This window comes from Lissotriton vulgaris, chromosome 10, assembly GCF_964263255.1.
Source record: "Lissotriton vulgaris chromosome 10, aLisVul1.2, whole genome shotgun sequence".
Classification (NCBI taxonomy): Eukaryota; Metazoa; Chordata; class Amphibia; order Caudata; family Salamandridae; genus Lissotriton; species Lissotriton vulgaris.
In genome coordinates, this window is record NC_141698.1 from 431,982,007 (window position 1) to 431,997,038 (window position 15,032).

Genomic DNA, 15,032 nt, shown 5'->3' on the forward strand with positions numbered 1-15,032 from the left:
GCTCCAGCCCATTCGTCTTTTTAGGTATTGCTCCTGATGTATAATAAGATAAGACCCCAGATGCAGCCAACGTAGATGCGCGAGTTGACACTCCTTCACATGGATTAATCACTATGTTGGTGCTACTATAAGAGTTCTGCATGGTGGACAACCCATCAGCCGTACTCTGCATAATGTCCGTATTTGTTATGTCACTATTCAGGCTTATTTTTGTTTGTAGGTCGTCTACAGCTTTTGAATTAGTGTGTCAATCTGGGGTAACAGACAGAACAATGTTTCCCAGAGAAGAGCGTTTACTGGCAGCCAGGTCTAGAGAACGTCGTCGCTCGGTCAAGTCTATTTCTCGAGCTAGTACTGAAGTGGCTCTTACGATAAATTGGTCTAAGGTCCCTGCCTCGGAGCCACCATGAGTAGCCTTCTTCCCCCTTCCTGAGCGATCAGCCATGGCCAGACCAAATCAATTAGAATGCGGGTACAACGTTGCCTGTAGGCGGAGATTATATAATTCAAAAGCAAGTATGGTTAATAGTACTTACTATCTCTCTCCGTTTGCCACCGTTAGAGGGGGGCCCAGCCCAGCCTTGTCCGTCCTCGAACTGGCTCAACCGGGTCCGCCCTTGGCCCGGGTTTCGCCCGCGCGTCCCGCGTAGCGGGGGCAGCAAGGAGTTTTATGGTGCTGTTGGAGATTGGCATTGTAGCACAGGTGTGCTGAGGACCAAGGCTCCTGGTCCCTGTAGTTCTGACGTGGCGTGGCGTGGCGTGGCGTGGCAGAAAGGAAACCAAAGTCCCTCCTTCAAGCGGCACCCAAACTGAGCCAAAGCAAAAAAAAATAAATTAAATTACATTTTAATAGAAACTTAGTCTCTCCATCCTCGACGCCACCCGCTACCCCCACCATCCTGTCTAGCTTTGGCAGGGACATAGAGCGGAGTGCCCAGAGCGGTCAAGAGTCAGTGGAGACTCCTGTTGGATGGCGAGCTGATCTGAGGAGGTATTTTACTCCACACTGAAAAGAAAACGGCCGAGGCCTGTGGAGGTAGGCCTAGCGAATTGCAGCTCGGCTCAGCGACCCCCGTTGGAGCTGAAAGCCTGATTCTCCACAACGACAAGCCACTGGAAATGCCAGGAGAGGCGTATCACTGGCCCCTGGTTGACAAAAGCAGATAGAGACGGCAGGCAGAGAAAACAACCCAGCGGCCAGACTCAGATGGGACGCAGAGAGCAGCCGATCCCCGGACCACAGTGGAGGAGGCGGCAGTGAAGGCCAAGTCAGAAGGTCGCAAAGGGCCTGCCCCTTGGCCTCGAAACATGAGAAGGTGGCTGGGACGCATAGAGTCTGAGGTAGGATGACGCCTTGTTCCTGGGGTCATCTGAAGGCACGGTGGAATCCCAGGGTCCGGAAGACCCAAGCAAGGGATGCATAGAGCAGCCGTGCCCATTGAGCAGCTGTGGACTCAGCGAGGTGTGCACTGGAGTGGTGTGCCTTGCTCACTGTAGGGGCCCTGAGGAGAGAAGAGCTGGGTGAAAGGAGCTGAGGCCCACACAAGAATAGAGTCAGCCTCCTGATAATAGACAGTAAGGGCCTCATTACAATGTTGGTCAGAAAGGCTCAGAACAGCATTCGGATTTTCCCAATCCGAGTCAGAATCCATGTTTCTGACCAATTCGAAAACATTTCTGACCAACTGATCATGATGGTAGTTAATCGTTCGTTCTGTCCGACTTAGTTCCAACAGGCATTTGGAGGCTCTGAGTCGGTCAGAGTCGAATCGTACAGCTCTATGGACTGTATTTACAACCAATGTATTACGATGTTGGATTCAGACAGCCTTTCCGAATTGGACTGTCCGACATGGAACGGCTGTTGGAACCTGACTTTGAGGGCCCATAGCAGGCCCCCCTTCACCCGGAGGCCTCCGGTTGGGGATCCCGTGGGTGTGCCCATGGGACCCTTCTTTGCAATAAAGCACAGTGTGGCAGGCACCATGGGGTGCCCGTCACAGGGTGCAAGGTTTTCCGGAACCACCCCTTACTTCAATGGGCCCAGTGTTGTCGGTCAGCACACAGGCTCCCATAGAAGTCAATGGGAGTCGGACCGAACGGTGTTTGGAACCATTGTTATCTGTCAGTCGGACCACCCAAACCCGAGTTGTCAGAAATGATTCTGACAAGGAGTCAGTTGGATTGCTTTCCGAATGACATTGTAATGAGGCTGGGTGGAAGGGACTCCTTGGGCTTATGTGACTGAGGCAAAGCTCAAATATGGATGGCCGGGCAGCAGGAAGGACTGGGGCCTCTCTCCTGATTGGAGTAGGACTTGCGAGGAGGGAGGCAGAGCACTGGAGTTAGCTGCAGCCCAAAGCAAAGAAGTGGGCACCGTGGCACTGCAACCTCGACGAGGTTGGCGATCTGGGGGGGCCTGAGCACAAGAGGGTAGAGCAGTCTGATAGGACCTGAGGCCCCCGCGAGAAAGAGATCCAGCCCCCTTGGGGCAAACAGTGGAGGCGATGGGCCACCTGTGCACATGTGATTTTGGCGAACCTCACCTATGAACGGATGGACAACAGTAAAGCCTGGGGTTACCCTCCGGATTAGAGAAAGGACTAGGAAGAGGAGGGAAGCAGCACATCGGAGTCTGCCGTGGCCTAGATCAAAGAGGTAGACACTGAGGTACTGCAGCCTCTGTGGAATCGGAGAGGTAGGGGGCCTGAGCACAAGAGAAAGCAGAGGGCAGCGCAACTACAGGAGAATCTCCTAGATAGAGTGCATCCTCACCGGGAACTGCAGGAAACAAGAGTCACTGAGGGAAACGAGTTCCTAGCAGGAGAGGAGGCATAGCCCTGATGGCGTTAGCCCGAGCAAAAAAAGGGGGCACACTCAAGGATATGTTCACGAAACAGGCGGTATCATAGGTTGGAAAGGTGCAGAAAATGGCGAGCAGGGAAGTCTCACCCTCTGGGGAGGATACAGGTCACTTGATCTTACTTGGAGCCTTTGTTTTCTTCTTTGAGAGATGACCTGCGATACATCAAAAGAGAAATCACTTGCAAACTGCAGTCTTTCCGGAAGGAGGTGAGAGACATTGGGGATCAGGTGGATGTCCTGGAAGGACATGACAGCACTGGAGGCAAGGAGATGGAACAGCTACAACAAGAGATAATTTGTCTCACAGTCCAGCAACCGGACTTGCAAGCCCACGCAGAGGAGCTTGAGTATCACTCAAGAAGAAATAATATCCAGACTAGGAGGGCCCATGTGATGCAGAAAAGGAATATGTGGATGCTTACGTAGCCAAGCTTTTTGCTCAGATCTTGGGGGACACTCCAGCAACCGCGATCCACCTGGGTAGAATACATAGATTGGGTCGTGGCAGCCCAGGGAAAACCAGCCAGCAGACATTTTATCCTGTGTACATAGCTTCAATTTGAAGGAACTGATTCTACGAGAAGCTAGAGCATTGTCACAAATGATCTTTAGAGGTAATACTATACAGCTGTCATAAGAGACCATAAGATTCCATACTATTGGGCCACCCCTTTTGGCTGATCTTTCACTGGCAGGACAACTCCTTCAGCTATTATCCTTGAAGGAGGCATGTGCACTGCTGCAGTTGACATCCAAAATGTGGAGAACACAGGAGCAGAGATATAAAAGGGTTGAGCAGGTGGACATCTGAGGTGAAGACGGGTGGTTCCTGGGTGGGGAGGGTCCAGACCGAACCCAGAGAGCATTGCATCAGAGAGGAGAGTCCTGCTGGAAAAGCTTTCAAATACTCAGGTTCCCAAGATCAAGTCTAAAGACATGATTCCTTTTGAGGGCGGAGGTCGGGCTGTTCGGGGTGGGGGACTGGGAAGAGAGGAGAATGGTCATGTTCCCCTGCTACACTTTCCACTGGACTGGAGTTGGAGCTTTGGGCCCTTTCCACGTTCTGGGTACTCTACATGTCATTTCTTTTTAGCAATAAACAAGTATGGTCAAAGAAGGTTTATACAGAGATAGGACAGAGAGGAATGAGACATGTAGGAGGGTGAGGAATGTATGGTACAAAAGGTTTCTCCCAAGTTCTCTATGGTGGGAGGTTTAAAAGTGTTATCTCTCAATGTTAAAGGGCTTAACAACCCAGTCGAGAGACGTGCCATCATCCCTTATCTGGAACATACACAAGCTGATATTTGCTTAGTCCAGCAAATCCATTTGCAATTTAGTGATTGGCATAGGTTACAAACCAGGGCATTTCCCCATCAGTTCTATTCTTCCTTGCCACGTAGACCTTCCCACTGCAGCCCCCAAGGGGGATGCAACTTTGGTTACAAGGGGAGCTGCAACAATTTGTATGGGCCGGTAAGCACCCCAGGATGAGCTGAGACCATAGCTGGTGCTCTCCTTTGAGGGGTGGTCTGGGGGGTCTGTGCTTGTTCCATTATTACCAAGCCACTCAGCTTTGGTACTTGGTGGAGTGGACGAGACCGGAGTCTGAAAAACGGTTGCTAATTATGGACAAGGCTCTACCTGGAATAGACCTGTGGGAGATTCCCCTCATGGCATTGCCCTACTAATCTTTATGTTTCATTGGTATCATATCCCACTCAACATGTTTGAAAGGTAGTAGTGAGTTGAAAAGTGCTGACATCTTTCCCTTCCCCCTAAGTCCTGTGGTAGGGAATGGGGAATTAACCTCAGGCCTGGGCGTTATTTCGTTCAAGGTCTGGCAGGGGATGGAGTGTTGTTCTGTGGGTGACTTCTATGATGAGGAAGGCCCCCTACCCTTTGATTACATGTGAGTAGTATAAGCAATTCCTGAAGGGGAGCAATACTGATACACCCAATTAAGACACTGGCTGATGCAACTCCTGGTGAAAGAGGTGGCACAATGCCTGCTAACCCATTTTGAGAATTGGCTGCTAGGCAAAGATACAGACAGGGGACTAATCACAGAACTATATGGGCAACTACGGGAAGGGGAGGCTGCTCTGAAATCACCCTCACAGCTCCGGTGGGAGTGTGAGGAGGGTAGACAGTTATCCACAAAAGAATGGCTAGATATCTTCTACCGAGCACGACACACTGCATCAAACCCTGCTAGTATAGAGACAGTGACAACAATAGTTTCATACTGGTACCTGACTCCTGAAAGACTACACCGGATGAACCCAGAATGAAGCGATAGGTGCTAGAGGGGTTGTGCTTCCCGGGTAATACTGCTACACATAATCTGGGAGTGCTCCAAGCTGAAACATTTTTGGGAGAAGTTATTGCTTGACATCAACACACACTTTGATATTCAGTTACCTAGGTTTCCCTCTTACATAGTGTTTGGTCTCCCTAACCCCTAATCCGCTTTCCTTCCCACTGGGTTCTAGACGAGGTAGGCACATAGCTTTGGCACTGGGTGCGGCACATCAATCTGTATTGGCTGCATGGGGAACAGATAGTGCTTCGACAAGATTAAATTGGTTACATAGGCTGTGGCATATTTTGGGAATGGAGTGACTCTCATCGACTTTGGCACAACGTGGCAATGCATACCAGGAACTGTGGAAGCCAATCTGCTGTCTCCTCTCACAAGAATTCACAGAACTCACCTGTCCTAGGAATGTGGCTGATCCGCCTTACGATACAGACAGAGTGAACCAGATAAGGGGCAGACAGTGAGTTACCTTACTACCCCAGATCTTTTTTTTCCTTTTTTTGTTATGGCTATTAGATTTTTGTTTAGATACCCGAAAGGGGGAGGGGAGTTAATCTAAAAGTTGATTGAGTGGTCCAATGTAACTGCATTAAGATGTGATTTAACCTCTATGTAATGTCTGACACTTGGTTCTAATAAAACACATTTAAACCTCAAAAACACAGTGAAAAGGAAGTTGCAGTTTTAAAATCTAAAACCCAAGACTGATTGTAATCCACCGGCAGAGTGTACCTTTTCGGGATTCACCAACTATGTGAAGAGTCCACACACCACTCAATATGTGCAACCTATTTTATGGTGAACTTCAGTGTGCCCTACTAGGTCTGGGAGTTAAAGTGTGCCTATCTTGCCACATGTGTTTCCTTTTTTATTTTTCTGAAGGACCTAGAGACCATACCAACACCATTTAATGGTGGCTGTAGGAGAAACTTTTCTCCAGTGGCCAGCCAGTCAGAGACTTCAGGTACGCATACTCAATCTTTGGACTCGCAGACACAAATTTCACACTAGAAAAACAATTCCCTAATCAACCCAAATTCAGCTTTAAATTAGGGCCTTCAAACTGTACTTGAACTGCAGGCTAATGGTCCGGATATTGCTAACTTTTTAACCATATGAACTCATCTAACTCATTTTTGTAACACTACTTTCCCTGCTTCATTTTCTTTGTATTTTCTTGTTGCTCTTCCCTGTGTTTCACCATGTCTACTTGTTCCCTTAACTTGCTTTCTGCTCCCATCTCTATTTCCTAATATCTACCATACTGTTGGATATGGCCCTTTTCAGGCTTATTCCCAAACTTTTTGCCTTCTACCTCCTATTCCTAACCTATTGTTGCTAATTTTTTTTAACTATGGATACTGTTGATCAGTGCTAAGTGAAAGTGCTCCCTGTGTAAATGGTAATTGTGATTGGTTTATCCCTGATTGCCACATTTGGTTTACTAGTAAATCCCTAGTAAAGTGCACCCGGTGTGCCCAGGGCCTGTAAATCAAATGCTACTATGGGACCTGAGGCACTGATTGTCCCAAACACATGAGTCATCTTGCAACTCTGCACCAGAACTGCCACTACGTGTATGTGTGTACAGTTTTAAACTGCCATGTCGACCTGACAAGTACACCCACTTACCAGGCCCAAACATTCCCTTTTACTACATATAAGTCACCCCTAAGGTAGGCCCGAGGTAGCCCCATGGGCAGGGTGCAGTGTATTTGAAGGGGAACAGCGTTTACAACGCAACTTTTACCATGCAGTACCTTTACCACTCAACTTTTACAACGCAAGTCGTTACAACGACTTGCGCTGGGGGGGGCTGTAGGATAGGGAATAGTTTAATTTACTATCCAAAACCTTCCCTACTATCCACAGGGACTGGAGTTGGAATAGTAAATTAAACTATTCACTAGCCAGCGCCCCCCAACGCAAGTCGTTGTAAAACCTGTGTGGTAAAGGCATGCGTTGTAAAAGCATGCGTAGTAATGACATACATCCGTATTTGAAAGGTAGAACATTACTGGTGTGTTTTACATGTCCTGATAGTGAAGTACTGCTAATTTCGTTTTTCTCTATTGCAAGGACCATCTCTCCCATAGGTTATCATTGGAGCTACCTTTTAACATCTTACAAGTGTAACCTTAGCTTGGGAACAGATAGAAAAATGGAGTTTAAAGTCTCTGAACTCACATTTTGAAAATACATCTTTTAGTGAAGTTGGTTTTTAAATTCTGTGTTTGAAAATGCCAGTTTTAGAAAGTGGGCATTTTCTCGACTTACCTTCATGATCCTCTGCCTACCTGTAGAAACCACATCTGAGTGAGGGTGACATTTTGGCTCTTTGTGCATTCACTCTAGACAGTCACACAAAGGGAGCTGAGGTTTGCCCTTCATATCCTGATGGCTCAGCACCAGGCCAATGGGATTCCTGGGATTGAGTGGTGGGAGGAGTTGTCACTGACACCTTAATAGGGATGTGCCTGTCCTCACACAAAGCTGTCCACCTCCTGTAGTGTGTGTGGAGCCAGGTCAGGCAAAGGCCGGTCTTTTGCACTACAAAGATTTTCCTTTGATTAGTGCCTACTTCAAAATCAGAAGCTGTTATAAGTACAGGAGCTGTAACACCCTAACTTCAGAACACTTCTGGGCTAAGAGGGCAGTTTGTCAGGAATAAGAGATCGATGTTGTAGATGGGGAACTGCCACTCTGCTTGTTGCTTTGTTGTGCTGGCCTGCTGCTTGCTGCTTCCATCCTGGGAGTGAAGGGACTGGACTTTGCTTTCTACATCCTGCTTCCAAGGTTCTCCAAGGGCTTGTGTGTGCTTGCCTCCTGTTAAGAAGTCTCAGGGCCATCAAAGACTTCATCTGTAGCCCCTGAACTCCTCTGCTGGGAGTTCTGGCCTGCCAAGTGGTGCCATTTCCAGTTCTGGGCCCTTGGAGGTTGTTTTGCTGCTAAGAAACCAAGAAGATCCACGCATCGATTCTCAGCACCTGTTTTTCCTATGCAGTTTCACAGTGTGAGCGAAATACCCACACATTGCCGCAGTGAGGCCGAAGAATTGTTGCAGCACCTGCCATGCAGCTGAAAGACCACTGCAATCAGTGTACGGAGCACTGTGTCACCATCATCCGTGGCACTTACTCCTACTCCGACACATCACCTGCTTTGCGGCTGGGAAAATGACGCAGCACCTGTTCCCCCACATCAACCTAGCAGGCCTGGATTTTGAATGCATCGTCCCTGTGCGCCAAGTTCTTCATCGACGTTGCCAGCAGTAAAGAATCAAGGCTGTGTGCCCAGAGTTCGACGCATCACCTCCCTTCAAGTAAGGAATTGACACATCACATCCCCTGCCAGCAAGGAATTGGCGCATCACCTCCTATGCACCGCAGCAAGGATTTGACTCATCAATTCCTCTAGCAGTATGGAATCAAGACATCACCTGCCCTGCGAGTAAGGAAACGACGCATCGCTTTGTGTTTCTAGTGCCTCCTTTCCCCTGTCCCTGGTTTCATGTCTGATTTTGACTCATCCCAGCTACTTTGTCATAAAAGTGACTCATCATAGTTTCCTATGGACTAAACTGTTTTGAAACTTTTAAAAGTGATACCTTTGCTTTGTGTATGTTGTGTTTTTGTCATTTTTGTCTTGTTTTAGTAAGATAAAGAGTGGTTATTTTTCTAAACTGGTGTGTTGTCCATTTGTAGAGTTTTCCCTGTGTTACTGTGTGTGTTTTGTACAAATGCTTAACACATTGCCTCTGGGATAAGCCTGACTGCTCATACAAAGCTACCAAGGGGATGAGCAGGGATTATTTCAGCTGTGTAATCCCCTTACCCTGACTAGGATAAGGGTACCTACTTGGGCAGTGTGCAAGCCACTGCCAACTGGAGACTCCCGTTTCAAATAGACACCATTGCTCCTTTGTCTATTTCTGGTTTCCAACATGGGAAATGCAATGTAACCGCCCCAAGCATCGTAGGGGTGTGAGGGAAGGGAATTATTGACCCAACAAAATTGTTTCACCTTGGAGAAAAAGTAACAAAGAAAATAAATGTCTTGTTGCTTGGCAAGGCTGCCTTTTCGCAGTGTTTAATTGCGACCCGGGAGACATAGCAACAAGGATTCAACATTTAAAGGAAATTACATGACTCAATGACGCAGTTCTAGAGACATACTACTAATAAGTTTTGTACATCGGGAAACATCGTAAATCTGCGCCTGTGTGTGCTCTGGAGTCATTTTATGGGTGCACATTTACGATGCACTTTGACCTTACTCTGCACTCGTACTTCCTTCTACCTCTGGACTTATTATGATGATACTGCGTATGCATCTGTAGGTCGTAAAGTAAGGAGACAGCTGCGCCGTGAGGCGATGAATTCAGCGCTCAGCACGGAGAAGCTCGTGGTATGTCAAAGGTTAACGTAAACGCAAGGCGGCGAGACTGTCGGAACTGATAACTCAACCAGTCAAAACATCTTCTGATCTGTTTCCCTGGCATATGGGGTGCTCAGATACATTAACGACTGGGGCAACATCTGTTCGCCGTAAGAGGTGCCCTGCTCCCCCTGCTGGTGGTTCGCAAGGCCCCGCGCCTCGTCTGCCTCTGCCATGTGTGGTACCCAAGCGGGCCTTTCGTAGCTGCTTTGCCTGCTGCTCGCTGTGAAACTAATAACATCCCCAGGCATTTCCATCTCGTCTGTCTGACTGCATCCGAAATACAGAACATATTGAATGGGCTGTATCCGTTTTTCCTCAGCGGCTCACAGCATGGGAAATGGAAATTGCCGTGTTTATCCCTTTATCTCGGTGTATCGCTGCATGGGAGAAAGAGCATCCGAGGGCATTGCTATTCCTTCTGTCCCGCCATATATAATTCTCCACAATTAAGGGCTACGGGCTTCTTTCCCCTTTCATCTCTCTCCGCACAGTATCTCTGCGTGGAGAAGCAACCGCCCCAGGAACTTGAGTCATTATCGTCCTGCTGGGTTATTGTGTGGGGTGAAGGACATCCCAGGCTCTTCTCTCTCTCTTATGCTTTGATTTTTCTGTTTCTTTGAGATAAGGGGCCATTCATCCTATTTTGCTGCTCTCAACATACAGGTCGCAATTTGTGATTAGTATTCTTGCGACCAATGTATTAGTAGGTCGGTTTGTAAAAAACAGAATTGGTCGCAATTATCGAATTATTATCCTTTAGGCAGGTTGCAAATCGGCAATCAATCCGATGGGCTACAAGGATACTGATGGTGGCCTGCACAGGTCGGCAAGGCCACCATGGGTGTAACCGATTTTCAGGTAAGTAATCTTTTTTTCTTTTATAACTATATTGCCCATTTTCCTTAAAGGAAATAAAGCTGTGTTAAAAAAAACAAAAAGTTTAAGACGCTAAAACAAAAAAAAATTTCAAGTTCCCTTTTGAAAATGGGTTTCCACCTCCTATGAGGTGTTGGTTAAATTTTCAATGTTTTGTGGCTAGGTTTTAGTCACAAACTATTGATAAATGGAATACTGATTCAGTGTTTGGAAGAGACATATAAAGCACGTAATTTCCAGATACCGAAATGGTGTCTATTCAAAATCCAATTTTAGGAATCGGAAAAACTTTTCCTACTCCACTAATGGAACTGGTATATGAGAAAAAAAATGTCAGTCGCAAATGTATATTTGAAGCTTTTGCGACCATTAAAATGATTAGTGAATCTTATTTTTTGGTGTCTGACTTTACGACAAAGAACACTTTTTATAGTCGAGTTCTCTTGCAACCCTCATGTTTAGTAGTGAATATAATGTGTTAAAAGTTTTGAAAGTCATCCACTTACTGATAGTGCCTCCCTGTCTTGTTTTACAGGTCATTGGATAGGAAGTTACAACGACCTGTCTTAGGAAAGTCACAGACTCTGCCCAGCATCCCTCAGTCACCAGTCTTGGGCAGAGTATCCCACTTAGACTCAAAGATACACCTAGAAGACATGCCTGGACTACATGGTAGGACTTCCACCTCTTCAGAACCATCGAGAGGCTGTACAGTCCCCTCTGCAGGTATGTTGAAATGTCTGACAGTAAACATCTTGGTTACTTCAACTTCCTAAGATGGAAATTAGATGCTGAAATAATTAAATGTATGTGTTTATTCATAGCCACCCAAGTGCCTCCACACTACTTCAACAGTTTTACCTTTACTAGAGCTGTCACTTTCTGTATTTTGTAGACCACTTCATCGACTAACCTGCAGTCTTCTATCAGATCTTGAGAAATATGGAACATCGATTGGGTTTTACCAGTACAGTTTGAAACTCAACTGCAAAGTCTATATGGAGATATTGCAGTGGTTGGATAAAAACGGTGTAGTGCCCCAGAATTCACTATCAGAATAGTTAATGTTTCCTGTCTTGCTTCTAATCCAGCTTTCCTAGTGCAGAGAAAAGGCTAATCACCTGCCAGGAGCATTTAGAACCCCAATCATCTCTTTAGAACTAGCCCAAAAGGTTACATGATCAAGGACATCAAATGCCATTGGCACAAATTGTATTGAGCATATAGTTAGGCAGTGCTCAAGGTTCTGCATGGATGAAAATCAGATTATTTGTCGCCCAATAACTCATTTCTTTTTGAGAAATACTACAACTGGGTTATGGCTCTCTGATTCAGTATTTTCAATAAGCATAGAAAACTAAAAGGGGGCAGTAGTTTTGTGCATTCGACCAATTTAAAGATGTCTTAACTAAGTTGTTCCAGGAACAAGCTACAGGAGGTAACGCATAAACCCAGTTGAGACCTGGGTAACAAGTATGTGTAGCAAAAACAATGTCTCAACAGGTAATATTTGCAGGCAATTATTCAAGCGTATGCATATCATTTGCAAGAAAGGAGTGGAAACGGAGGTAATGAAGATTTGTGCAATAATAGCTAAGAGCAGTTTATATTAAACAATAAATATAGCATTGTACTACATTAAATGATCATGTAACTCATGCAACTTGTGAAGGTGAGCTGCGCAAAGTGACAAGTGAAACCAGTGAAACAACAGCACAAGAAAGCAATAATAACAATATACATACAGAAACCCATAAAAACAGTCCAATTTCATTATATGGCAAAATAAGGTGAGTCAATGAATATATAATGCTACTTAGCATGCCATTACTTCGCATGCTTTTTGTGCGATGTTTTTACATCTATTCTACCATTACTCTATATTTTTAGAATCAAACAATTTTATTCAGCAGACACGTAGCAGTGAACACAGCTGGGCTGCCTACATCCTCAGGCCGGCAGAGCGGGGTTAAATTACACACAACACAGCCATAGGGTCTACAACCCGGAGGGCGACCCGGCGAAGGTGGGCTAACAGCCTTGCGGTGGAACCATGTAGGGAGGCGATACTGCTTTTTATCAAAACCAGAAAAAGAAAACAGCCCGAAAGAAACCGAACCCTCCCACCCCACCCAACACCCAGCCAACTCTAACCCCCCCCTTTCCCCCCCACCCTCTCCGCATCAGCATAGTTCAGTCAACCCACAAAGTCCAGGGGTCCAGGGATCCCGTCACACTCCTAAAGCAAGGTAGAGACCATCATGCAACAGCCCCGGGCGGTTCCAAGGGAATGAGTTGCAAAATCTGGAGGAATTTGGGGCATGTGACCTCACGTAGGTCCCGAGACAGCAGGTGTATGAAGGGTGCCCAGAGCTTAGCATACGTGTACCCTTTACCATCCACACACAGGGAAAGCCGGCTCCATCCCCAGAAGCAACCACAGGCGCCTAATCCAATCCCTGGGGTCAGGGGCGTCCGGTGAGCGCCACTGCGAAAGGATCACCAGGCGCGCCGCCAGAAGCGCCAGCGCAATCTGTCTACCTCGAGGGGAGTGCAAGGGAAACGCCTTAGGGTGAGGCAGGCCTAACAACACATATTCCGGAGCCCTGGGAAAGGTGATACCAAAAGCATTGTCTATATCATCTAAAACTGCTTGCCAGTAGCGTACTAGCTTGGGACAGTGCCAGAGCAGATGGGAAAGAGTGCCTGTAGCGCCGCAGCCCCGCCAGCAAAGACTCGAGCACTTGGGGTCCCACCCATGGAGCCTCGCCGGCGTGTGGTACCAGTAAGTGACAATTTTAAAGGCTGCTTCAGCGCCCGCCACGTTAGCCGCTGTGTGGTGCGCGCGATAGAAGATCCTGCCCCATTCCTTACCCGTCAGGGGACGGCCCAACTCCGTCTCCCAACGAACTTGCGCCCTGGAGCGCTGCGGGTGGTGGCGTTTCATAATGAAGGCATACAGCTCGGAGATAAGTTTGCGATCGTCCTTCTTGAAGGCCACCCAGCGCTCCAGGGGCGTCATTGGTCGAGACATGTCTGCTACATTATCAGGAAGCGTTACCCAATGTGCTACCTGCGCGTAGTGGAAGGCGTCAGCCGCGGTCAACTCGAAATACTCCCGGCGCAGAGTGGCGAACGGTATCAGCCCCTCCGGTTGGAAGAGGTGACCCACTCTCTTACAACCCAACTCCCTCCAGCGCTGGAAAACCGGCGAGGCGCACCCGGGGGGGAAGTCCGGGTTGTCAACGATAGGCGTCAGCGGAGATGGGAATGTGGTCCAGCCGCGTCTGTGCGCTAGACGGTCCCACACCGCAAGGGTCGGCGAGGTCACCGGGGAGGAATAAAGGCCCCAGGATCTGTGCTTGCGCGGGAGCCATAGCTCGCGCCAGATGTTGCGCCTACCACTGTCTGATCCATGAAGAGCCAGTGCTTGCTGGACATAGGTCTATTCCATTCCAGAATAAAATGCAGGCACGCAGCCTGGTAGTACGCCTCCACGCACGGGAAGTTAAGTCCGCCGTCATCTCGCGGCGCCATGAGGCGATCAATAGCGATACGGGGGCGCTTATGGTTCCACAAGAACGTGGTCAGCAACCGCTGGAGCTTTCGCAGGGACCCCGGGGGGGGGCGCAAAGGCAGCATCTGAAACAAATAGAGGATGCGGGGGAGGATCGTCATTTTGATCGCAGCGAGGCGGCCAAACCAGGCCAGCTGTAGAAGGGACCAGTCCGACACGGACTTAGCCGTCTGGTCAAGGAGGAGCCTGTAGTTGAGAGCAACCGTTTGGGTGAGCGTGGGCGCCAACTGGATCCCCAGGTACGGGATGGCCGTCTGGACCCATTGGAATGCGAAGTCGGCACTGAGGTCACTGACCTCCTCCGGCACCGAGAGGTTCAGGATTTGGGACTTTGAGAAATTGACCTTGAAGCCTGCCACCATGCCGAACTCCTCCAGCTCCCGGGAGAGATGTCTCAGAGAGGAGCGCGGATGTGTGAGGGATAGGATGACATCGTCCGCATAGAGGCTCACCTTGTGCTCCTCTGCCCCAAAGCGCACCCCCTGCATGTCCGCGTTGTCCCGGAGGCGTTGCGCGAAAGGCTCCATATAGAGAGCAAACAACAGGGGCAAGAGAGGGCATCCCTGCCTCGTCCCCCGGGTGATCGGAAAACAAGCAGACCTACAACCATTCACTCGGACAGCGGCCCGAGGGGAGGCATAAAGGCAGCGGACCCAGCTGACAAACGGGTCTCCCAGCCCGAACTTACGCAAGACCGCAAACATGTACGACCAGTCAACCCGGTCGAAAGCCTTCTCGGCATCGATGGAGAGAAAGCACGCTTGCGCACGCGACCGGTGAACCAAGTCCATCAGGTGCAGTAGGCGTTTGGTGTTCTCGCCACCCTGGCACGTTGGCATGAAGCCCACCTGATCGGGTTCAATTATACCGTCCATAAACGGGCTGAGGCGAGCGGCCAGGATGCCCGAAAACAACTTCATATCAATGTTTAGGAGTGAAATGGGGCGGTAG

The 15,032-nt window shown here is 48.3% G+C and overlaps 1 protein-coding gene across 1 annotated transcript in view; it reads left to right on the plus strand.

The window, feature by feature from the left end:
* LOC147685366 (ankyrin repeat and fibronectin type-III domain-containing protein 1-like) overlaps positions 1-15,032 on the plus strand; it is a 3,163,580-nt gene that overhangs the window by 1,363,398 nt on the left and 1,785,150 nt on the right. The window contains exon 4 of the mRNA XM_086941288.1: positions 11,040-11,230. Coding sequence (XP_086797414.1) covers positions 11,040-11,230 — 191 coding nt within the window. The remainder of the gene's footprint in view (positions 1-11,039; positions 11,231-15,032) is intronic.